The sequence below is a fragment of the Tachysurus fulvidraco genome, chromosome 17, assembly GCF_022655615.1.
Source record: "Tachysurus fulvidraco isolate hzauxx_2018 chromosome 17, HZAU_PFXX_2.0, whole genome shotgun sequence".
NCBI lineage: Eukaryota > Metazoa > Chordata > Actinopteri > Siluriformes > Bagridae > Tachysurus > Tachysurus fulvidraco.
In genome coordinates this window covers 7,191,452-7,217,281 of record NC_062534.1, presented here as the reverse complement: position 1 = coordinate 7,217,281, position 25,830 = coordinate 7,191,452, and the positions used below count along the sequence as shown (strand labels likewise).

The window sequence follows — 25,830 nt, the reverse complement described above, 5'->3', positions numbered from 1 at the left end:
GGACCCAGTCGAGCAGTGCTGGTAGATCGGAGGTTGCTGGGTGCAGTGCGAGGAATGATGAGGGCTTTGAGGTAAGAGGAAGCTGGTCCATTTTTGGCTTTGTAGGCCAGCATCAGTGTGTTGAATCGGATGCGTGCAGCTACCGGAAGCCAGTGGGGGGATCGCAGCAGTGGGGTGGTATGCGAGAACTTTGGCAGGTTGAAAACAAGCCGGGCAGCTGCATTTTGGATCATTTGCAGAGGATGGATTGCGTTCATAGGTAGACCTGCCAGCAGTGCATTGCAGTAATCCAGTCTAGAAATGACAAGAGACTGAACAAGTACCTGAACAGCCTGTGTGGACAAAAATGGCTGAATCCTTCTAATGTTGTAGAGAAGAAACTGACATGAGCGAGTCACATTAGCAACATGGTTACCCCAAGGTTGTGAGCTGTGGCTGAAGCTGAGATCAGATTGTTGGGCAGGGATATAGCAAGATCATGACCTGGGGATGAATCACCTGGGATGAACAGCAGTTCAGTTTTGCTAGGATTGAGCTTTAACTGATGAGCAGTCATCCATGATGAAATTTCTGCCAGACATGCTGAGATCCGGTCAGAAGCTGTGGCACCTGAGGGTGGGAAAGAGAAGATAAGCTGTGTATCATCAGCATAGCAGTGGTAAGAGAACCCATGTGATGAGATAACTTCACCAAGAGAGAGAGTATACAGGGAGAAAAGAAGAGGAACTATGAAGATGAACTATGATTATGATTATGATTATGATTATTGATGGTCGACCCCCCCCCACACACACACACTCATTATGATCAATTAGCATTTATCAGCAGTGTGTACCCTGTACTCAATAATAATAATAATGATGATAATAATAATAATAACAATAATAATAATAGTAGTAGTAGTAGTAGTAATATTAGTAATAATAATAATAACCAATATTGATATATTCTAATAAATATTATTACATTGAATGATTATTTTTCAGCCATGCATATAATTTATTCATACAGTTTACACAATGCTACTCTGATAGGCAGTATTTCCCCCTTATTGACAGTAACATTAGTTTGCTAGAAGTGGAAATACAATACAATACTAACTGAATACAAGTAAATGTACTGTACATGATATTGTTTGTGAATGAACAGGCTAATTGTTAGCATAATAGAAAGAAGTAGATTGTTTAATAATTTGACTAGCTGAATACTTTTATTACATATTCCCTATGTTTCAGTTGTTTTGTTTAACGTTATACAAATGTTTGTTCTATAAAGGCTTAATGATTAAGTCTGTATTCGCCGCTAGATGGCGCCAACGCCCCTACTAACAAATCAGCAGTCAGGTTGCTGCCCTATGAAAGTATATGACTAGGCCTCGTTATATCATTTTATTTATGTGGTTTTAAAATAAAATAAAGTCAAAACTGGTTTTGGGTTTTAGCCAAATTATCCCTGAAAGTAAGATATTCTGGCTGTTTAACTGCATTAACCATTAAACAGCAAATCCTTTTTTACACATCTGTGTTTTATGAACAGAAAGGAGAACACTGTGCATGTTTTCTGTAGTCATAGACTTAAATAGTCTTGTAAATGGGTTTAAAACACATTTTGTCCTCCTTCCACATCTTGTGCACGTATGTTAAGGTATCGGATGCAAAGAACAAGGATAGATGAGGCTGGTGGAAGGAGTTTTTTAGAGGATCCAGAGGGAAATAAGGGCTTCCAGATTGGATGAAAGGAGGAAAAACTCCACAGCTTGGACTTTGTTGACAAAAAAGGCATCATTTGATGGTGTATTTTAATGAAAGGAATGCATTTGCATCCTGAAATGGACATTATTGCTATGGCAAAATGATGTTTATGTATAAAGAAAATGAGTAACATCTAGGAATAACTGAGGAAACTGAGTTCAAGGTAATGTTGCTAGGAAAGGAATATCACTTTTGGCATTCTTTATCTCCATCATTTATTTCAGAATCTGCAACAGTATTTTTTTTTTAAATCTCACAAAATCCCATTTATTTAAGAGTTTTGTAAAGTTGTTTGTAACCTGGCCTGTGATGTGTGACACCTCAATACACCTAAACACCTCCCTTTCTAACCTTGATGTTTTATAACACTTGTTCCATAGAGCTTTTAATCTCAATAGTAATAGTAATAATTGAATCTCAATTCCCTTAAGCCTGGAGTTCACAAAATGTCCTTCAGAAATGGCTTGTGAGAGATCTCTGAGCTCCTAAAAATATTATTATACACATTGAAATAATACGTTTAATATTGCAATACTTAGATTATGTTTAAAGAAAAAAATAATTACTATTATTTCTTAAACAAATTATTATTGTTTATTTTATTATTTATGGTAAATGGTGTCCCTAGTTACAAAAACGTTATGACTTGGATTGTTATTTAAATATATGAAATTTGATGGCTTTATATGAACTCTTCATATAGTGGGCTGCAGAAACACTAGGGGTCTCCCCACTATTGGAGTTTTAAACACAAGCTTGTGCGTACATAAGACTGTAAGAAACAATATGCGGAAATGATGCTAATGTTTAATGCTAGAGTAATAGAAATACCTTAATCTCGTCAAATGAAGTATCTTGTGTCTCCTATAGTACACAATTTGAACATTGACCTACTGTAGTCCATTGCAGATGTTCCCCACTGGAATCACCCCTACCTGAATAGTGCACTATATAGTGAATAGGGCATTGTTTGGGATATAGCATATTGTGTATATTAACAGATACAGATCATTTTTAAGGATAAAACTTTACAATATATTACAAAGTTTTCACGTACACTGTCTTTAATCAAATTTGTCTTTTGGCTAATCTACAGATTGGCCATTGCTTTCCGAAGATTCCCGGCGGAAAGGAAAACATTGAGGAAGTCTGTGTTTCCTCTTGAGCAAACCACTGCAAGGGTTGTTTATTCACTATCTAGGCCACATTATATCTAGGCTACTATTTTAGGGCGTCTTGTATCCAGTGACCTTCAGGACCAAGGCTTTTTATGCTCCTGTATTTTTTTTTTGAAAAGCTCATGTGTATAAGTTTGAGAAGGAACTTGTTTAAAGCTGGTATCCTTATTAAAGTGAAGGTATTCTCTGCAAGAGAAAGATACAGAAGGCTGTCGTGTGGAGTTCTGTGTATAAAGTTGACTCTGTACCAGTCAGATAATTAGATGTCTGACTGTGTAGGTGTTTGTAAGCTTGCAGTTTGTTTATTTCTAGATGTAGATGATTATCTCTCAGACTGAAAGTGAACCTGATGTTTTCCTCAGTAGAATGTTAGAGCTTAACCCACAGAAGATCTGTGTACTGAAAGAACATCAGCACTTTATAAGCTCCAAAATATTTGAAGAACTTTAGGAGATTTGATTTTAGTAAGTCGATACATATAACACAATACATTTTAATCCATTTTAATCTATACTGAAAATTTTTTAAATGGTTGGTATTTGACCGATTTAAGCTGCTGTTCTGTTGATTTGCTTGACTTCACTATGGGACAGAGTGCAGTGCTCCATAACCTAGTGGTCAAAACTGGGAACTGCAACAAGTGAATAGAATACTATATTTATTTATTTTGTCACATATACATTACAGAACAGTAAATTTCTTTCTTTGCATGTCACAAGTTTTGAGGTTGGGGTCAGGGTCAGCCATAATGCAACACCTCTAGAGGGTTAGGGGCCTTGCTCAAGGGCCCAACAGTGGCAGCTTGGCAGTGATGGGGCTTGAATCCGGATCTTCCGATCAACATCCCAGAGCCTTAAACACTTGAGCCATCACTACCCCCCAAGTGCAAGAGGCCTGTAAGGAAGCAAAGACTGCAAACAAAGATATAATTTCAGTTCAGGTATTGTGCCTGTGATATACCACACTATTTTATGTAGAATATATTGCAAAGATGAGTGGGATGGGGGAGTTGTGGAGTGGATACTGTCTGTACATCAGAAACTACTAATGTGTACCCCTTTACCATTGTTTGCTCTTATTCAGGATTTTTGGGTAAGTTTTGTTGAATCCAGACAACTCCAGTTAATAGCAATAGGAACGCTATGTTTAATAAATCATGTGTGTTCCCAGTGCCATTAACCAGAGTTGCTAGGTTTCAGAAAAAGTTCAGATCAATGACAAAATGGGTGATGAAACAACATTCATATTGCTGACTCTCTTTTCCTCTTCCTCTCACTCTTACACAGTGTTCTATCCTTCTCTTGGTCCTCTTTCTCTCTGCTGTTTCATCCCCTCACCGACGCTGTCATTACACACTGTTCTAGTTTGTGTAAAGGGTGTGTCTTTTTTGCGTGTGTGCGTTTCGTATTATGGTGTCTTTTTATTTTGTGTGTGTTTAATGTTGTTTTTGGCTCCTATCAGTGTCAGGATACAGAGAGCTGCAGTAAAAGGTGGTGTGTTACCACTCAGTGATGCTGAAAGATGTCTCTTCCTCTCATGAGATTGAGTTGCTGTAGGTTTTACCATAACTGTGGACTGCAGAATTATTTTATAATTCTTTGAAAATATATGACAGGATACCCTGAATCTGTATATAGTTTATTATGTATTCTTTACTCAGTAAAATCTAACACTGTAGGCATTAATTAAGTATTGTTTTTTAAACTGATCTCAAATGTTTTATATTTCTTATTTGGTAGCATATTGTGAATGAATGCTGTTTTTATTTATCTATTTAATTATTTACTCTTACTGATATCCGCTGAAATGACGGGACTTTACGCTGCCCAGCTTGAATCAAGCAGCTCAGATCAGCAGGAGAGTAATATGAATAGAAAGATATGGACTCCATTGTTCTGCTCACTCACTCACTCACTCACTTACATGCTCACTAGCACTTGACATTGATTTCAACACTGACCTGCATTGGACAGGAAGTCATTTTTTCTGCTGCTCCAAAAGAAATACCATATGGGAATTTTCTCTTCCTGTTGCAGGAAACTCGTTCAAGGAAGCAGAAGGTGGTGGAGGAGGACTGAGGTTTTGTGTGAGGATGTGTGTGTGTGTGTGTGTGTGTGTGTGTGTGTGTGTGTGTGTGTGTGTGTGTGTGTGTGTGTGTGTGTGTGTGTGTGTGTGTGTGTATGTGTGTGTGTGTGTGTGTTGGGCTCTATAGACACTAAGTCAATGAAAACTTAGGGACAATGAGAGAAGGGCTACTAAGGTCAGCCTGGCGTGCACACACACATTAGCTCTTGTTGGCTGTAAACCTCAGACCATCATCACCTCTGTAAAGTCAGTGCTGGCAGACGCTCGTGCAGAGGCCAATCATGCATCATTAGGTCTTTAGACAACATCAGTTACTCTTGGGGGACTTGGGCAACACGTATTTCACACAAAAACTAGCGTTGAAATCATGACTTTAGGTATCGATAGCACTCGTCTGCATTTGTGTGTGTCACTGTCTTCTACATTACTGCCTTTTAAAACTAATCACTACTAATGTGTAGTGTATGTGTGATTGCTGTGAACAGTAATTTTCCTGTACTTGTTTACTCAAATAACAAATGTGAAGTGATCTAAAACTAGTAACATAAATGAAATCAATAATCACAATAAAAAGTGTTGTTGGGCTAAAGGTAGAGGTCAGCAAATGTGCTAAATAAAATTGCTTTGTAATATATAGAATTTATTATGGTTACTGCTTAGTATGTTGCATTTGGTAGACCAGACAGTAGTAGAAGCACAGTAGTGCTCAGAATCTGTCATTTAATTAGTTGTCATTTAAAATGGATATATTTTCCCACATTAATAATATTTACATGTAGGAAATAAAATTCCTTTATGACAGTTACACAAAATAATAAAATTATTTTGGACTTGCAGCAGGAGGCAAAATCAACACGTATCATTGGGATAGAACTACCTAAGCTAAACTCCAGCAGCCAGAAGCATTAGCATGGATAAAACTCATTTGGGCCACTCGTTTGAACCACCTCTATTATTGGCAATAAGGTCTAGTACCAACAGGAAGAGTTTCTACACTAGAGCTGAGGCCTCCTTCATGCCTCAACCTCCTGCTCACCACCTTCTCCAACCCTCAGGTAGACAAATACCCTCATGTTCCCCTCACTCATAATCCCCAGATCTGTGAACACACACACACACACACACACACACACACACACACACACACACACACACACACACACACACACACACACACACACACACACACACTGTGTGTGAATGCACAATTGCACAAGGACACAATTGCACGATATATAATTATTTGTTAATTCTCTTTATTTATTTAATTATTTATAATGTTTTTATATTCTTATTCTATTTTTATAATCTTATTTTCTATCTGTATTCTGTCTAGGAGAGTCATCATACATAATATCATTGTACTTGATTATAATGACAATAAAGTTCAATTCTGGTTCTGATTCTGATTGGTTGTGCTTTAAGAACATAGGCTTTATAATTAGACCAACATGAGCGAACAAAATCTTTTATCTAGTATTTTAAAGTCAAAGTTTTATCCAGTTTCCAAGATCTGCAGTCAGAGCCATGTAAACAGCACTTTCTTGAAACTAGGATGAATAAAAAGAATCACATCTACAGATTCTACATGTAATACACAAATACTTTGACTGAAGAATTCATCCAGGTTTTTCATTGACAAAGTCCAACAACTGCTCCAACTACCCAAAGAAGGTTTCCTCTTCATGTGCAAAGTTTGTAAACATATTTGTATGCAAGCAACTTAAAAATGAATGAATGAACGAACGAATGAATGAATATATAAATAAAATCCTTTATGTATGGAAGTGTTGCTTGTTCTATACTTCATGAGCTGAGGGACTCAAATCTCATTCATGAGCCATTCTACATGAAACTTAATTTTTATCAAATGAAAACTGATCTCACTACATGGCTTTCATTAGTTTCTGTAAGGACTCATTATGCTGCTAGATGGATTGTGCTTCCCGACAGGTTTATGCAAAGCCACATGAGAACCCTGATCAGTGCTTTCAAAAGATTCGAGTGAACATGTTTCTGGAGTGTGTTATGCTAAAGATGTGGGTGCCTTCAGACTGATTACAGGGACACCGAATAAATCAAACAAATGAATGGCTTGAATTGAAGATAACTGAGGAAAGTGGAACAGTATGTGTATTGCTGTTACCCCCGTATAGACCCGTTTGCCCTTGCACGGCAACCCCCACCCACAACCACCCCCGCTTCTTTTGTGATTAGTCATCCTGTAAAAGCCTTGATCTTTATCTTTCAATTAACAGAGAGGTCACAGCTCCAGCCATATCCTGAACTCTCACACACACAAACACACACACACTGGCCTCAGTATCCACTGGTTTCTAAACAATACACACTCACTGCAGCAATCATACACATAATTGTGTACACAATACAGCCTGTAGTGTCTATTCACCTCTCTGCTTATTCATGTCTGCCGGTGTTAAAGGAGCCGGTCACACAATGAGCCGGTCTTGTCAGTATGGTGAAGCTGGCTTTAAGAGGCTCTAATAATGTTTTCATCCAGGGTGAGTCACATGCACTCTCAGAGGTTTTAAAGGGATCTTGATGGTGTCCTCACAGTTAGGGCTTCTGAGGACACAAAAGAGTTGTTAATCTGTGTGTGTGTGTGTGTGTGTGTGTGTGTGTGTGTGTGTGTGTGTGTGTGTGTGTGTGTGTGTGTGTGTGTGTGTGTGTGTGTGTGTGTGTGTGTGTGTGTGTGTGTGTGTGTGTGTGTGTAAGAGAGCGAGATCTCGTCAGCAAAAAAGATAAACAAAAATAAGAACAGGTTAAACTACAGCACCTAATTAATGACACCCTCAAAGTATTGACTTGTGTTTGGGAGTGTGGGCAGCCATTAAAATGATCGTTTGGTCTTCTTTATTCTCACTAAACATTAAGACTATTGTTATAGGGGTACAACAGGGCTAGGATAGAGAAACAGTAGCCTAAACCATATCAGCAAGTCTGTGCAACATCTTGAAGGTGCGGGTTAGGGCAGATATTTATGAGCGAGACAGATGTTTCTTGCTTGTTCGTTAAATTAGCCTCATAGCTTAAGGACAAATATAAGAAGCAATAGTCAGACAACAATGTCTGAATTTAGATCAATTCTGGGGTACAGTTTAAGCTCTTTAAATTAAATTTGTCTGTTTCCTTTATATATGGGAATTATAAGGAATATAAATATATTATAATATATTTCTCTTTTATTTTTTACTATATAAATAAAGAAATCAAGGCTTATTCATCAAAGAATGTTTGTTGTCCCATGCCATGATAAGGGAGCTGTAAGTACAGATGAATCAGGGGCACAAAAGCGTTCATCCTCAGGAAAAGGACAGGGTGTGTGTGTCTTTGTGTGTCTTTGTGTGTGTGTGTGTGTGTGTGTGTGTGTGTGTGTGTGTGTGTGTGTGTGTGTGTGTTACCTATCCTGCCCAGCTGCTGATGCTAATTCCTGACCGTAACTAAAACATTGCTGCCAGAAATCACTCCACCTTTGAATGGCACAGAGGTGCAATCACATGCCATGGGGAACAAACACACAGACAAACATCTGGTCTCATTTAAGGTCTTTGTTCTAGTTCTTTTTTTTTCTTCTTTTTTTAAATCTTTCCTATATACTAACAGAGTAATTCCTGTCTGCTTCAAGTTTTTTTTTTGTTATTAAGTAAAGAACACATCTCTTCGGTTGTTTCAGGAAAATAATCAGTGACAGGGTCGTGGGATGCAGTCTGACGTTTCTGACGTTTCTGCTACAATCACAGAACTGACTATTTTCCAATAACAGCATGTCCCTAATAACACCCCACCACTTTTCTTCCTCTTATGCAACATCACTTTACCAGCCATTACACTTATTTTTTTATTTTGATATTTATGAATGACACATTGTTATGACATGAAGAATTGTCTTTCTTGAAGTTAATAAGACACCCCCCCCCCGGCAAAAAAACAAAACAAAACAAAAAAGAACAAAAAACAGCATGTCATTAAAGAAAAACAGCAAAAACATGGTGTTAAACAAAAGTTACTTTTATTACAAAGTGCTAAAACTGGAGACTCCTTCCCAGGACATAAGTAATTGTGTCAGAGCTATTAGTTCAATTCAATATAATTTTATTTATCTAGCGCTTTTAACAATGGACATTGTCTGAAAGAGCTAACAGAACATAAGAAATATGGTACAAAAGTTTAATATATAATTCATTCATTCATTCATTCATTCATTCATTCATTCATTCATTCATTCGTTCATTCATTCATTTTCTACCGCTTATCCGAACTATTCTCGGGTCACGGGGAGCCTGTGCCTATCTCAGGCGTCATGGGGCATCAAGGCAGGATACACCCTGGACGGAATGCCAACCCATCACAGGGCACACACACACTCTCATTCACTCACACAATCACACACTATGGACAATTTTCCAGAGATGCCAATCAACCTACCATGCATGTCTTTGGACCGGGGGAGGAAACCAGAGTACCCGGAGGAAACCCAGAGGCATGAGGAGAACATGCAAACTCCAAACACACAAGGCAGAGGCGGGAAGTTTAATATTAATCAAAGTTAAATATTATACAAAAGTTCAAGATTAATATTATACATATTTTAATATTATAATATAATAATGTAATAATATTACATACAATTCCATACATTCTTATTTGTACTGCATTTAGGATACTGTGAATTAGTGGTAGAAAGAGTAACACGAATTGTGCATAGCTCACAATTGTGGTAGTTCATTAGTTAAATTGTTGGACTACTGATTGGAAAGACGTGAGTTCGAATCCCCTGAACACAGCCCTTATCCCTCAGCTTTTTAGATGAAATAAATGTAACTTTCTCTGCCAAATGCTTTAAATATAAACCTGTGATTTGAATCACCAGCCTAGAAGTGCTACCAGGACTGCTGTTATAGACAATGAATCAACACCTTCAATCAGAAAAGTAGTTTACTGTACAATATATACACACTATAATCTCACAATCTCAGGCAGTGTGGAACACTGTATTTCTGTATTCCTTTGTTGTAACTTCCACACTGCATCACTGAAGATAAAGTGCCTTGTTTATCAGATGCACATAGTTCGAGTGAGTATCTGCTCAGAGATAAGCGCTGACCGCTCTGTGAGGAATGCATTGTGGCTTCATGCAACAAGACAGTGAAAGCACTGTTTACGTGCATCTCAGCATCCTGTGTCTCTGACAGCAGCAACAGTAAACAGGTTCCGAAATAGCAAAATTCACCCATATGTCAAACACACTTCCCTGTTTTTCTTTATTTTTTGGCCATTGTTTAAGCAACACAATGAAGTTTAGGTCTGCTAACCAACTCGGAAAAAGAGAGGATGGAAGCTATTGTAGGGTAAGGAGGGGGGTTGATGGGGTGAGGGGCGTGAGGGTGGAAGAAGGCTGTGGGACTCGGGGATGTAGATGAAAAGCTACTCACACACATTCCATCTGAACTGCGGTGCATTTTAAGTCACATATTCAGTTTTAAAAGCAAGCTAATGTGGCAAGCAGACTCTGGAGCTCTACGGGAATAAAGAGACAGAGTGAATTTTTTGTGCAGGGAAAAAAAAAAGAGTTTAGTTTAGTTTATTTTAGTTTAGTTTAGTTTAGTTTAGTTGACGTGACGTGACGTGACGTGACGTGACGTGACGTGACGTGACGTGACGTGACATGACGTCACATATGGCTAAGTATGGTGACCCATACTCAGAATTTGTTCTCTGCATTTAACCCATCCAAAAACACACACACAGCAGTGAACACACACACACACACACACACTCACACCGTGAACACACACCCGGAGCAGTTAACTTGTAGATAACTTGTGTCAAACTACAGTAGGACTTTCTGCCATAAAAGTGCTTGAGTATTTTTGTTTAATGTTAGCTAAAGAAAGTTTTCCTTTCAAAATGGTTTCAAGGTTCATAACAAATTCACAAGAACTGATTAAACATTTTATGAAAAATAATTTGTGAAAAATGTTTTAAATTATGAGTTTGAATTTGATGTCATAATATATTTCTTTTATATATTAATATAGTTGCTGTATCTCTGGTACGATTATAAAAAATATATAGGATATTCCATAAACAAACACCATAACAGTGCTACAAATTTTCCTAAATTGTGTCAGCCTGAGAGACGTTTTTGATCTGCTTGAGCTCACTTCTTCTCTACTAACTGACAAACTCCATTACTTTGGATGTTCTGCTGAACCTGACATTATGGTGTTGCACTGTTCTTGTGTGTTTGCCATGAATGCAGATAAATCAGTAGGGAAAAGGGAAATGGGAAGAGGTAAAGAGAGAGTCAGAGAGAGTGAGAGAGAGAGAGAGAGAGAGAGAGAGAGAGAGAGAGAGAGAGAGAGAGAGAGAGAGAGAGAGAGAGAGAGAGATGAAACAAGAGAAATGACTGACTTCTACAGCACCTCACAAATGGAGTTAATTATAAAGGGAGGATTTGTGTGAAAATAATCCTCCGTTTGTTTTGGAGATAAAACCTGATGACATGGACAGACCCCTGCACTCTGTAGCATGCACACACACACACACACACACACACACACACACACACACACACACACACACACACACACACACACACACACACACACACACACACAGCAAGAATTATAAAGCCTTTTTGCAAACATGCATGTGAGAAAGTTATTGTTATAATGTAATGATCTTAAAAACAGATTTTCACTTCTCTATGCATTTAAAATGTAGTCTTCTTTCTTTGATTGTTTTGTAGCGGTCTTTTACAAATGAAAAACAGCACGTCAGTCTTTTCTTCCATTGTCCTATAAGATATAACAACAAATAATTGACAGACAGCGAGACCTGCCTCCTTTAGAATTAAATGGCCCGATTCATTACTACAGACAGACCACTTTGAAATGAGACATTGCTAATCACAGAACCTAGGATGGCCACAAAGCATTTTTTCTCAGAATATATAATTTAGTGATTGCAGTCATGAAGCCATGATGCAAAATTTTTTAGACAAATTGTTAAAAAATCGTTAATATATGAAAAAAAGTTAATATATGAAAGAAGTCATGGTAATGATATCCTTTAGGTACCTCAGGGTTTTGCGATTCAAAATAATATTTTAGTTTTTAGAAGGGAATGACAGAGAATGCTAGAAGTATTTGTAAGTGTAACTAGAACAATATGTAAACTATTTGGCAGGTAATTTATTAAATAGTTTTAAAACTTTAACTGGGGTTAAATGTTAGCCAGTGATTATCACTTATAAAGCAGACAGCTTAGGTGAGATAATCCTTCTCTAACACAAACACATTTCACATTTCTGTGTAAATTTGAGATTAGCATGTCACCAGTTACTTTAGTGGGCAGTGTTAGTTATCTGGGTTTGAGATAACATCAGTACTTATAGTGGATAAAAGTTTGGAGCAGGGTCTTGTTACAGTTCTCAGGACTCCCTCAAGGTTCTACTTTGGGTGTTACTCTGATTACTGATGACAGGAGCCACCGATGGCCATTCTTAATGTGTTTATTTAGACAGGGACAAGAAAGAGAAAAGGAATGAAGAGCTGCAGGCAGAGAACAAGAGAAATGGGATCATATTACATTAAATTCATACAAGTTTTCCTTAAGGGGTGGAGTTTTCACTCTGACTTCTTTCGATTGGCTCACCGTATCCCCCAGCAAATGAACCTACCATCCTCTGAGTTCTTTACTTCCACATTGAGCAAAGTTTGTGAGGCATGGAATCAGGATCTGTGTGTGAGTGAGTAATGCATTCGGATAGTGTTGCTTGATAGAGAGAAGTTGTTAGATTTAATTTTTTTTAGTGGACTGTTTCTCATATATTTCATGTAGATATCGACAGAATACTATTATATTTATTATTCATCAGACTTTATTATATTTAGAATATATTACTTTCATCAGTTATTGAATTATTTTAAATAATGTTAGAAATAGAATTTTTTTAGCTATGATCTGATTTGAAATCAATTCTTTATAATAATAATAATAATAATAATAATAATAATAATAGCAAATTGCTGTGCATAATGAAACACCCCCCATTGATAATTTATTTTAAATTGCATGTAATGTCGAAGTTATTTTACAGTTAATGAAATAATAAATTTTTTTTATGTCTTTGTAAAGATATCATGATAGCTTGAGACCTAGGGAACTAAACAGATAGTTCAAGATAGATAACACATACTTTGTAAAAGTGTAATACATAACAGTTGCCAGTTTTTATTTATTAATTTATTTATTATTTCGTGTATTGGAATGGTTATCTAAGTACTAGCAATTACTAAACTCTCACACAGCCATGCTTCAGTTTTGGCTTCTGTTTCTGGCCACTTTTAATTTCTGTGACGGTCAGTATCTTGACAATGCTCCCATCATTATCCAGTATAATATTTGGGAGGAACAACCAGCAGGCACAAGGGTGGGCTGCCTGTTGGACAACCTACGTCAGAATGGAGAGACTGGATCACTGGAGGACTTCCGGATTGTGGAGCATGGTCAGGCTCTACCATTCTCTGTTGCCAAACGAGATGGGGTGGTGTCGACACTGGGCCAGCTGGACCGGGAGGAATTGTGTCGTGGTGCTGAACAGTGTGAATTGGCCTTTAGTGTTCTCTATAGGAAAGGTGGAGCAGTACACTTCCTGCGTGTTAGAGTGGAGGTGATGGACATGAATGACCACAGTCCTGTCTTCCCTAACCCAGTGCAGGAGGTGGAGATCTCAGAAAATGTAGGCCTGAGGATGCGTATTCCATTGGACCGTGCGGAGGATCCAGATGCAGGTTCCAATGGCCTGCAGACCTATTCTCTTTCTCCAAGTCTTCACTTTTCTTTGGATATCCGTCCCTCTGGAGGTGCCAAACAGCCAGAATTGGTGGTTATTAAAGAACTGGACCGGGAGATGGAATCATCTTTTGAATTAACATTGTTTGCTTTTGATAAAGGGAACCCACCCAAATCTGGCAGCACCAAAGTCAAAGTCATAGTCTTGGACTCCAATGACAACAGTCCTATGTTTGAGGAAAATGCTCCTATAGTTGACCTTTCTGAAGATGCAGTACAAGGCACAGTAGTTATCAAACTTCATGCTACAGATCCTGACCAGGGTGCTAATGGAGAGGTTGTGTACTCACTCAGTAAACATGCCCCATTAGATGTACAGAGACTTTTTAATGTTAATCCTCAAACAGGTGCCGTAGTTTTAAAAGGCCTTTTGGACTTTGAGGAAAAGAGATTATATGAGGTAGACATACAAGCAAAGGATCGTGGTCACAATGCTATCCCATCCCACTGCAAAATGCAAGTAAGAGTTCAAGATGTCAATGACAATGCTCCTCGGATACACATTACATGGAATCCCCCAGATTCTCCTGTGGCAACTGTTTCAGAAGGGGCAACAAATGAGACCTTTCTAGCTCTTGTGATGGTGTCTGATGCTGATTCAGGTGCAAATGGGGCAGTGAAAGTCCAGATACAGCGAGGATCAGGCCCATTCCGTCTCAAGCAAATCCATGGAGACAACTACATAATTGTTACTAATGGAAGCTTAGATCGGGAGCGACAGGTGAAGTATAATATTACACTTCTTGCTCAGGATAGTGGTGTTCCTTCTCTGTCTTGTGTAAGGCATTTGACTGTCCATGTTCTGGATGAGAATGACAATGCACCAGTATTTTCCAAAACTCTCTACACTGGTGTTTTCAATGAGAATAATAAACCTGGATATCATGTCTTGACTCTAGAAGCCCATGATGTTGACTTAGACCTTAGTGGACAAGTGTCATATGCAATTAGAGAGTTAAATGAACTTGGCACACCAACTGCTTTTTTCTCAGTCCATCCAAACAGTGGGGCTGTTATTGCTCAGCAGTCATTAGACTATGAGGAATCACTGACATACTCCTTTGTTGTGGAAGCAGTAGATCATGGCTACCCTCCGATGACCAGCAGTGCTACTGTGCTTATTAGGATTGAGGATGTTAATGACAACTATCCCATCATCAGGGAACCACTTCCCAAGAAAGGTGTTGCAGTAGTGAGTGTTCCAGTAAATGCAGATAAAGGAGAGATTGTGACAGAACTGAAGGACAAAGTTCATGGGACCATAAATCCACTGAGCAATAATTCTTCCCAATACAGGCTTGAAGGCTTTTTGGCCACAACAATATTAGCAAGTGACTCTGACTCTGGTTTCAATGGAAATCTAAAATTTAAAATAATAGCAGGGAATCCTTCCAGACTGTTTTGGTTAAATGAAACAACAGGGCAGTTATATGTGAACACCACCAATGCTACAGAATTGATTGGCAAAGCTTTTAAAGTGGTCATTGCAGTATCAGACATGGGAACACCCCCACTTGTCACACAGACAACACTAGACATAACATTCATCAATCTTCGTGACCACCTTAAGAACTCTGCTCCTGGACAACAGGCTCAGTTTAGCTTCACAGTGCTTTTAGCTATCTGCATTGGGGGAACTTGCTTGCTTTTGCTCCTAGTTGTTGCTTTCGTTACCACATTCTGTCGCCCAGAAAAGCGAGACACTCGTGCTTACAACTGCAGACAAGCTGAATCTACCTACACTAGTCACCCTCGCAGACCACAGAAACACATTCAAAAAACAGATATACAGCTGGTTCCTGTCCTAAGGGGTAGAAAGTGTGAAACACCTGAAGAGGAGTCCCAGCCACTCTCATCTAGTTCTTCTCTTCAAGAAGAACCTCACAAAGAAGACCAGCTCAGTCTTTCGCCAACACTTGCTCACCTGGTACAAAGCCAGACTTTTGCTGAAAATAATGGTACACTGCCATTCACACAGAGCAAGACACTCAGGAAACCTGGGAGCATAGAATGCCCACATACCCCTACAACACCCTACCGAACCCTGCGCAAGGCACGAATCCCCTCCTCATCCTTGTCCTTGCACTCACAGTCCAACACACTGAGACGCCATAAGCCCGAAGAAATAAATACTTCGACTGACTCCCAAGCTGTAGCCTCTGGTCCTTTCACACAGGCCACTTTGAGGAGAGCAAAAAATTCAGAAAGAAACGAAAGGCTTGAGGAACAAGACCACAGACAAATACTACGAAATTTGGTGCGCTTATCCATGGCTGCTCTTGGAGAAAACTCACTTGAGCTATCTTCGGCTTCACCTGAGGTGCAGGTAAGAAAAAACTATAACATAAGTACCGTAATAAGAAAACTTTTTGGTATTGATTTCATTTCAGTTTAATGAGTTCCATAGATATTAAAGTTATAAGAACCTTTTCAGGTGTTTTCTCACACAAATAAGCTGTTTGAGTCTATCTATTGGTGGCCTGAGGGGACAGCTGACAGATGATATTAGTACTACGGCATTAAGGCAGGGCTCATACACTGTAACCCACACCATTGTGCCTCAGGAGAAATTTAACAACCTTCAATATCACATGACAAACTTTTTGAATAAAAGAAAACATGGATGAACTCAAGGTCTGTCTGCTGAGTAGGAAAATGTACTGTAATGTAAAACCAGACACTGTATGTCTACTTAATAAAATATAATACAGTTGTCCCTTTGATGTACAATACACAGGTTTTCAGGCAACTGCTAAAACCTGATACTTATGAACTTGTGTGAGTAAGGGAAAAAAATTTAATTGTTTTGAAAATGCTGTGCTGTTCAAATTGCATTCTCTGGGCCTGTGTTCATCCAAATACATCTCGTACATTTAACGGAACACAAGGGCTGGACATGAGTTTAAGACTCTCAAAGCAACATCCCCACCCCTCTGTCTTTTCCTCCCTGTCCACTCTCCTTCGCCTACATGACCTAGTTGGCATTTTGACTTAAGGAGAGACTAAAGTATAGGAAATTAAGTTAAATATTCCAGGGTCAGAGACTAGTTTACTGAGGTGTATCCTGACAGGATACAGCTTGAAGAAGAATAGGTCCTGCGTAGGAATGGTTTCCTGTCTCATTTACCCAGCCTCAATGCTCTTTGCCCTCCATCTGACTTTTTTCTTACTCACTAACCTAGTGTTTCCCTCCCTCTTCTTCATCTTGGGGTCCATCCACCCCTAACAATAAATCAGGTTTACTGAAATCTGAAAGGTAAACATGTATACATATTACATGTTGCATTCTATTAACGTTTTTTCTTTCTTATTATTCCTATTCATTCTTTTTTTGAACTTACTTTAGTACTTATTTATTTATACACACAGTCTAGGAGGAGTGGATAATATATTGTATATAACAGTGTATGTGACAAATAGCACACTTGGATCTTGAATCCTGAAATGGCACGAAAGTGCACGTTATGTTAATATTTCATGTAGAGGTGCCAAGGTAGTAGTACTTTATACACCGATATGTGTTTAAAAAAATAAAAATGTCAATTCAGAAATCCATAATTATCTAAACTATATTCAAAATATTAAGACTCCATTCTTCTTTTTCCACAGCAGGTATCTCAGCTGTTGTCTCTGCTACATCAGGGCCAGTTTCAGCCTCGACCAAATTTTCGTGGCAACAAATATTCCCATAGAGGAGGCCGGTAAGCTCTCTCATTTCTGTTTATTATATTATTTCTTATTTGATGTTCTTTGCAATTAAAGATAGAAACATAAATGTAAAAATACAGTAGACAATTTATATTATTGTGAAGCATTGACCTATGGAACAATAGTGCAGGTATTATTATCATAAACAAGGTTCCACACAGTGAATTCCAGAAGCTGGTGTCTCATATTCCTCAGTAGCCACCTTGGCACCAGAGTGGTACATAAAGCATTCTTGAGCAGGACACAGTGCTTGTCTCACTCATATGACTAACACATCAGTGTCAGAAAAAGATACAATCACTTCAGTATTCATTCTACAGCCAGTTTGTGGCTTTTAGTTGAATCCATTACAGTGAATCTAATAAATGTTATCTCAGAAAGGAAACTCGACAGGCAGGTCATGACTAGACCAAAGACCACACCATCATAACCAGAGCTTCATTGTTTCATTCAGTTTAGGAGAAAAACAAGAACGTCACTGATGACACATCTCAGCAGGAGGATCACCTTTAGATTAGCTTTACATTTAAGACCCTTATATCAAAAATATGTCAGCTTCATTTTGATCTACAGGAACCTTTTACTGTACTATGCTGTTTGTCAGATGTTGGCAATCTCTTAAACCACTGTGCTTTGTTTCTCTGCGGTGAAATAGTTATTTGATATAAAAATAAATCATTGACCTAAGTGACCTAAGTGTCATACATTAGCCCACATGGCTTTTGCTCAGGCATCCATTTGGAAAATATTTCAGGAGATAAAGCACTTAAGTGAGAATACAGTTTCGAGTACTTAATTTTGGCTAGAATTTTTCTTAAAGTACTTGTAAAAACAATTCCACAAGGAGACTAAATGCATATATTCTGTTAACTTCTGTCATGTTTCACTGGTAAATATATATATTTTTTTCAATTAGGAAAGTCTGCAATAAAAGTTAACAAATATTTAATGCTTTGAGAGAGAGAGAGAGTGAGAGAGAGAGAGAGAGAGAGAGAGAGAGAGAGAGAGAGTGTGTGTGTGTGTGTGTGTGTGTGTGTGTGTGTGTGTGTGAGAGAGAGAGAGAGAGAGAGAGAGAGAGAGAGAGAGAGAGAGAGTTTTATGTTGCAAATTTTATGTTTTTGAAAAATGTAGGCTAAAAATCTCAGGTAATGATAACATTAAAAAAAAACTAAGCTGTCAGAAATTCGGGTTAAAAAGAACAAAAACCCATTGATCTAATCAAACTGAATTTTAACCAATCACGATGTATTACACAACAGTAATCAAAAATAATTTATGACTTAGGATGCCCAAAACTATAATTGAATGCAAAACTAAATGCTAGCCCCAAGTCTCTGTGCTACTTGAACTGACCCTCACCTGAAATCAGTCTACATTATGACTTCTGAGCAATATTAATGAATGTGTAAGATTACTGAAACCTTTATTGTGCTCTCTCATCTTTTGCTGAACTTAAGGTCTGGACCACAGGATGCTGATTGGCAAAGTAATAAAGACAGTGGGCATGGGGAAAGTGAACCTGGAGACGTGGACTGGGAGGCAGGCAGAGACTCCCCAGTTGACCCCTTGTTGGAGGAGGGCCTAACCAACCTGCTCAGCAACTATGGTTAGAGCCTTTAATGCTTTATACTGTCAGCTGATGATAATATGGTTGGGTCAGATAAATTTGTCATGGCATGCTAGATAAATATGAGGGTTAGTTTCAGTCTAAACCACGGATTTCCTAAAATCCTACTTTCTGCCATATGCTATTCATTTGGTATGGTGTCTGATTACACATCTTTGGAGCCATGTAAAGGTCATACTTACACACTACTCCACATACAACTGAAACATGTCAAGACAATAACGGCATTGGCCAAAATAAAGATATTGGCATGACATTTCATTGCACAAGACTAACATTTAGGGGAATTACATTTCAGCATCAGTTATTAGTTCTCATTCAGTGCTTGGAGTATTTACTGTTTTTTTCTGTTCTAACAAGCCTGCTCAACTCATCAGCTAATTATCATTGCGTCATGAATTGACCCAGATGTGTTGAGGCAAAGAAATCAGATAGTAGAGGTCCTCCAGGGCTTGAATCAAGATCTGCCTAAAAGCTTTGAGGTTACTTATCCTAGAGTTATACTTTAACCAGAACCCTGTAATTCTACAACCTGAGAGCATAGTTTCTTAGACGGTTCACTCCCAAAGGCACAATAACCAAACTGAAAACTGAAACCAGCTCACTTTCAGCTTAGTTTTCTCAAATGTCAGGTTGAACTTAATGAAACAAAACATTCATCTGGCTTTAAGTGCACATTATCATGTATACAAATGTCACTATGGATTATTTTAAGAGTCTATATCCAGCTCACAATGTCAACAAACATCTCAAGAAGGAAACATAATATTACATCAGTTAAGGAAATCCTCAGACACCCACATAACTATTTATTATTTTATATTTAACTGAACTTGCTTTAGGTTCTGAAAATTCCTGACTGAATATTGAATACTAGTACCTTTTAAATGGAAAGTATAGGCAGCTCTCTTCATCTCTTTACTTCATAGGACTTTACTGAAATGCTTTATTTTACACCTGGCACCATATTAAACACCATCATAATACAATTTTACACCATAATAAATCTATAACTTTTCAAAAATAAAAAAATCCTAAACTGAGGTTATGTTAGTATCTTTTGCCATTAAGAATGTCTATAGAATTGCATATGTGCAGTATATATCCATTTAAACACTTTCATAACATTACTGTGGTAAATGAATATATTTCTGTGTGTATTGTGTATACATATATAATGTAAGCAGCATTTGGACCGTTTGTTTTTGGCCTTTTGTATAGAATTAGTAAGTGCTGCCATGGGCTTCCTTCCATGTATTGTTCTGAATTTTGTCGCCTTCACACTACTGCCTCAGTTCCTCTAAATCAAAGACTCATGGCTTGTTTTTTCACTTGCCAGATTTTAAATGCCTTTAGGTTGGGGCAAGAGGTCCTTATCTTTAGGCTGAAGCTTTTTGAATAGTGTTTGTCTGATGCTTGTAGGTACTGTAATCTCAGAAAGGTGTGTGTGTGTATTTGAGTCAGCCTTCCTCAAGGGTATCATCTGCTGACACGGTTTACTCATGATGATTAACAGTGACAGTGACTCTCATCTTTAAAGCCTGTTTAGTTTAGAGTGCTCAAAAGTCATAGCTTCTTTATCCTGGCTTCTCCTATCCTTAGAGTTCTTATTACAAACTCAGACACAATGAAATGGGAAGCAAAAGGGCATTGTGTGTGTGAGATCCAATCTCTCTCTCTCTCTCTCTCTCTCTCTCTCTCTCTCTCTCCTCTCTCTCTCTCTCTCTCTCTCTCTCTCTCTCTATATATATATATATATATATATATATATATATATATATATATATATATATATATATATATATGCACACACATATAGTAATGTATGTGTGTGTGTGTGTGTGTGTGTGTGTGTGTGTGTGTGTGTGTGTGTGTGTGTGTGTGTGTGAGTGTATGCAAGTGCTTTCACATTGGTATCTCTATCTCCCCTCAAGCTCTTCATTCTTCACTCTCTTTTGCACTAAAGGTGACCTGTGAGATCTGACTGTATACTATTTTACATTTTTCTGAGCTATCACAGGTAGACACGGAATGTTTGGTGTGATATTTACATTTATATTTATGGCATTTGGCAGACACCCTTATCCAGAGTGACATCCAGAAGTGCTTGTAAGTCTGTATTGAACAGTAACACTGGTTTACTAGGTTACAGACTTAGGATATCATTAACCTAAAACTCTGTTCATGGTTATTTTCTTTAATTTTTTTCTTTCTTTTTTCTTTGTATTTTTCAAACATACACACAACAAACAAGGGAAAAAGTGCTAGTTCAAGTGTTTCATGAAGACATAGGTCTTCACCAGTCATTTAAAGACAGCAAGTGACTCAGCTGTTCGGACATCTAGGGGAAGTTCATTCCACCACCTAGGTTCCAGAACAGAAAGGAGTCTTGCTGTATATATACCTCTTACACTGAGATGTGGGACCCTTGAGCAGTGCTGGTAGTTCTGAGGGAGCGAGGTGCAGTGTGAGGAGTAATAAGAGCTTTGAGGTAAGATGGAGCTGGTCCATTTTTATGCAGCTACTGGAATCCAGTGGAGGGAGCACAGTAGTGTGGTGGTACTGTATGTGAGAATTTAAGCAGGATGATAACAAGTTGCAACTGCATTTTGGATCATTTGCACAGGACAAACTGTGCTCATAGGTAGACCTGCCAGCAGTGACAAGAAATAATTATTGACATGGTTGATATGTTTGAAATTGTCAGTAAGGATAGGTTTATGTAGCATTTATGGAAGGAGTCTCAGGTGTCAGAGCTTTGTATAAACCTGGGGAAAAGATGTAGTCTTTTCAGAATTTTTTAAGGATGGAGTATTTTGCAGTTTCTTTGTAACATTATACTGTATGCAATGGTTTAGACAGGGACACCCTTTTTTATAGGGTTATCAAAATGAACGCTTCCACTTTATTAGTTTATAATACTTAGTCAGTTTAATGTTATCTGGCCAGCTATGTATATAGCTAGGTTGTTAATGCATGATAATTGCACTAATCGCTTCTAAGATAATAAAATTTGATTTTGCTAAAGTCTTAATTGAAAAGCAAAAAAAAAAAAAGACAGATGAGCTAAGTTTCTTTACAAATGAGACAGTCGTTGAACAGTCAGATGGGTATTTTGTCAGCTAATTTTCTTGTTGGCTTTTAACTGTCTGTCATGGAGTTTCTCTAAAATTCACTACATAGTAGCCAATAGCATGGGCCTGAGCCATTGCTGCTTGTTAGTTAGTTAACATGTGATTTTGATTGTAAGCAAGACCTGGAACTGGAAACCTCCCGGTGCGGGGACCATTTGGCTGCGGTCAGGCTTTGCAGGCTTCGTCTGGTTTTAATCAAAGTGTAATTGGGTTTGAGAGATTAATGAAATCTCACTGTTTTCCCCTGTAATTATTTTTAACAAGCAAAGAAAGAGAGATTGAGAGAGTATTAGATGTTTGTTTATAAATGGATAAGAAGTAGAGATGAGGATTTAGGGAACGTGCAGCAGATCCCATATGTATGTGTTAATAAGTAAGAAAGAACAAAGCAGAAGAAGTGAGCAGGTTCGTCTTGGCTGATGTGAGTGAGTGTGTGTGGTTAGGGGTTGTAAGCATGTGCATTGATGCATTGATGTGGTCCATGTGGGTTTGTTTGATCATGGCCTACCATGTCTGAGCAGTTATACACACAAAGACACCATGCCACCAGCAGCAGCTCTTGTGTAAGTCAAATGTGTTTCCTTTCTTCCCAATGTGCTTTAATCTGGAAGCTTCTGACACTGCTCTTATATTTGTGGTCCCTCACAGGGAATATATATATATAGATAGATAGAGATAGATAGATAGAGATAGATAGATTTATAGGACATAACAGCTGGTTGTTTGCGAGAGCAGCTGGAGGCTTTGCTGATTGGTCATTTCATGATTCACATGTGGTTGTGGACCACAGGAACCTCACTCTTCCTCCTATTCAAAAATGCATGACAACAGTGAATCATAAAATAAACAGGCTCTGGCAACCGTAAAGAAATTCAGCTTGCTTCATTCTTGTAATGTGAAGCGTGTACAGGATGTTGTGGGATTATTTGTTGATGCAGTCTGGAATGATATTCACAGTAAATACACACAGAGGTACTTGAGGCTAAATTCTCGGATTGTACGTGTGTTCGTGTGTGTGGGGTGGGTTGGTGGGGGTGGTCCTGTTAGAAAAACGCTGGTAATGATTATATTAGTTAGGTTTTTAGGCCACGGTCCTCATTAGTCCTGCAGAGAGGAAACAGGCTAGCAAAATCCAGCTGCCGTTTCCGAGGCCAAGGTCAAAACACAGCTTGCAGAAAGTAACCCGAGACACTTTTTTGTTTGTTTATTTCAATAATTTACTGACCAATTAGAACTCAGTTGGCCAAAAGGAGAAACTGCAGTCTGTGTCTTGCCAGCAGTTTTATGCACCATCCAACAAATTAGCAGAAAATATTGATATTTTAAAGGAGGCACAGGAAAGTGGTATTTTATTGCACCTTTTTTTTTGCAGTTTTTTTTGTTTTTGGGATGAGTAATGAACCACTCTCAGAACTGATACATTTAAGAATGGAATCAGTGGCTAAATAAAGATAAATGCAACCTCTCCTCACAATTTCCTCTCATCCTGTTATTACTTCATATTTACTCATTTGGTTTTTGAAAGTGGAACAGCATGAATATCCATTGTATTTGCTTCTTTAAGAAGGCTCTAAATGGAAGTGCACTCATCCCAAACCCACACTCAAGAAAATAATGATAAAATTTAAATCTAAAAAATGAGTAATAAACCACATAAAAACATGTCAGACATTACAGCAATTGTTAGTGAAAAGCCTAAACCATGTTTCTCTCTCTTCTCCAGATGACGTGTTTTCGGACACCCCAGACCCAGCGTGGATGGCTCGACTGTCCCTTCCTCTGACTAGCGATTATCATGACAACCTTTATGTCCCTGATGGGCTACCACCCTCAGAAGACCAGAGTTCTACTTTAGGCCCAAATGACTCTGCCTCCTTCTCTACCTTTGGTAAAGCCCCAGAGAAGAATGGGTCTTTAGGAGGTGAAACTCTGCTTTCGGAAGTCAGCACACTGTTTGAGATGCTAATGACGCAGAAGGCTGATGCTCAGCCACGGTCAGACATCCTCTACAGACTTTCTGCAGCTTATCGCCGCTCTATCGGCCTCGATAGCCACCTAGGGCCAAATGAAAAATCTCCTTTAATACGTTGTGCCACTCCAAACCGTTACTGAGGTTCAAGTCTCATGTGAACAATGCAAACACTCACCATTGCCTTCCAACAGCACTGAACCTTCTCAAACTGGTTTTGGTTTTAAGCAACTTTGTCATGTCATCATCAGTCCCTCTGGGAGGTCTGTCTGGTACGGGCCAGCTAAGGCGAAATACAAAAATCTGTTTCATATTACCAGGAATAAACTCTGTGTACTCTTTTGCAACAAAGTGAAACTGTGATAGGGAGACAAGGAGGCAGTTTTCCCTCTGCTTCAGATGCTGATCAAATTACTCTACAATGCTACTTTTCTCAAAAAGTAGTTTATGAGACCTATGGCTTTGTATGGGCATTAAGAAGGAAATGGCTCTTTGTCTTTTTTGAGACCAAACACCAACAGAACAAATCCTGTCTCTGAGGAGGAATGTGTAAAATTTTCTACCACAATGGATTATAAGCAGCCTTGCTTCCTCTGCCATAGTCATACTCTTGATTATTGTTTCCTGATTTCTTTTATTGTAAATAATATATTAAACAAAATTCAGTATTTGATCGATTAAACAATGTAAATACTGTAATAGTCATCAAGCAGACTTAAGTCATCAAATTTGGCCTCAATCTGTGATTTAAAATTTCAAATACAAAAAGGCATGAAGCTGTTATAGCAATAATTCATTAAATTTGTAGCGACTCTGTGTCCCTATTTTTCACATTCTATTGTTTCAGAAATGATAAAGTAAAACTAAAGGAAACAAACTGTCAGAGACACAAAACGTTGCACTTGATTTGTGTGAGCCCTGACTGGGAAAGGTGTTGTAAGTTATTGACCTTGTAACACTAGATATAAATGTAATTTCCACATGCATTATTAGGAATTACATGTGCATATTTTTACGTAAGCACTTTGTATAAAACTTTTTTGTATACAGCATGAATAAATAAACACTTATGAAACATCTCTTAAAGTCTTTCAAATTTGCTGAAAGCTAAAAATGTACTGTTTAATGAAGATACAAGTGTAAAGCACACAGTTAATAAAGAGACAAAGAACCAAACACACACATGCTTAGTAGAAAGGTTGCCAATCCATCTGTGGGCATCTCTCTCTCTCTCTCTCTCTCTCTCTCTCTCTCTCTCTCTCTCTCTCTCTCTTTCTTTCTCTCTCTCCCTCTTTCTCTCTCTCTCTCTCTCTCTCTCTCTCTCTCTCTCTCTCTCACACACACACACACACACACACACACACACACACACACACACACACACACACACACACACACACACACACACACACACACACACACACACACAAAGATATTCAAACAGACAGTAACCTGAGCACAGAATTAAACCAGCAACAGTGCAGCTGTGAGGCAACAA

General features: G+C 38.3%; 1 protein-coding gene across 2 annotated transcripts; it reads left to right on the top strand.

The window, feature by feature from the left end:
* Positions 1 to 12,734: 12,734 nt before the first annotated feature.
* On the top strand, positions 12,735 to 25,411 carry pcdh12 (protocadherin 12). Of its 2 annotated transcripts, none has more exons than XM_047802394.1 (4): positions 12,735 to 16,220; positions 17,507 to 17,595; positions 19,060 to 19,208; positions 24,087 to 25,411. In XM_047802394.1, exons 1-4 carry the CDS (start codon positions 13,353 to 13,355, stop codon positions 24,473 to 24,475), a joined length of 3,495 nt encoding a protein of 1,164 aa, XP_047658350.1. In that variant the 5' UTR covers positions 12,735 to 13,352; the 3' UTR covers positions 24,476 to 25,411. The 2 variants fall into 2 exon arrangements, with proteins under 2 accessions (XP_047658350.1, XP_027010551.2); XM_027154750.2 differs by having other exon boundaries at positions 12,736 to 16,220; positions 17,504 to 17,595.
* The last annotated feature ends 419 nt before the right edge of the window (positions 25,412 to 25,830 follow it).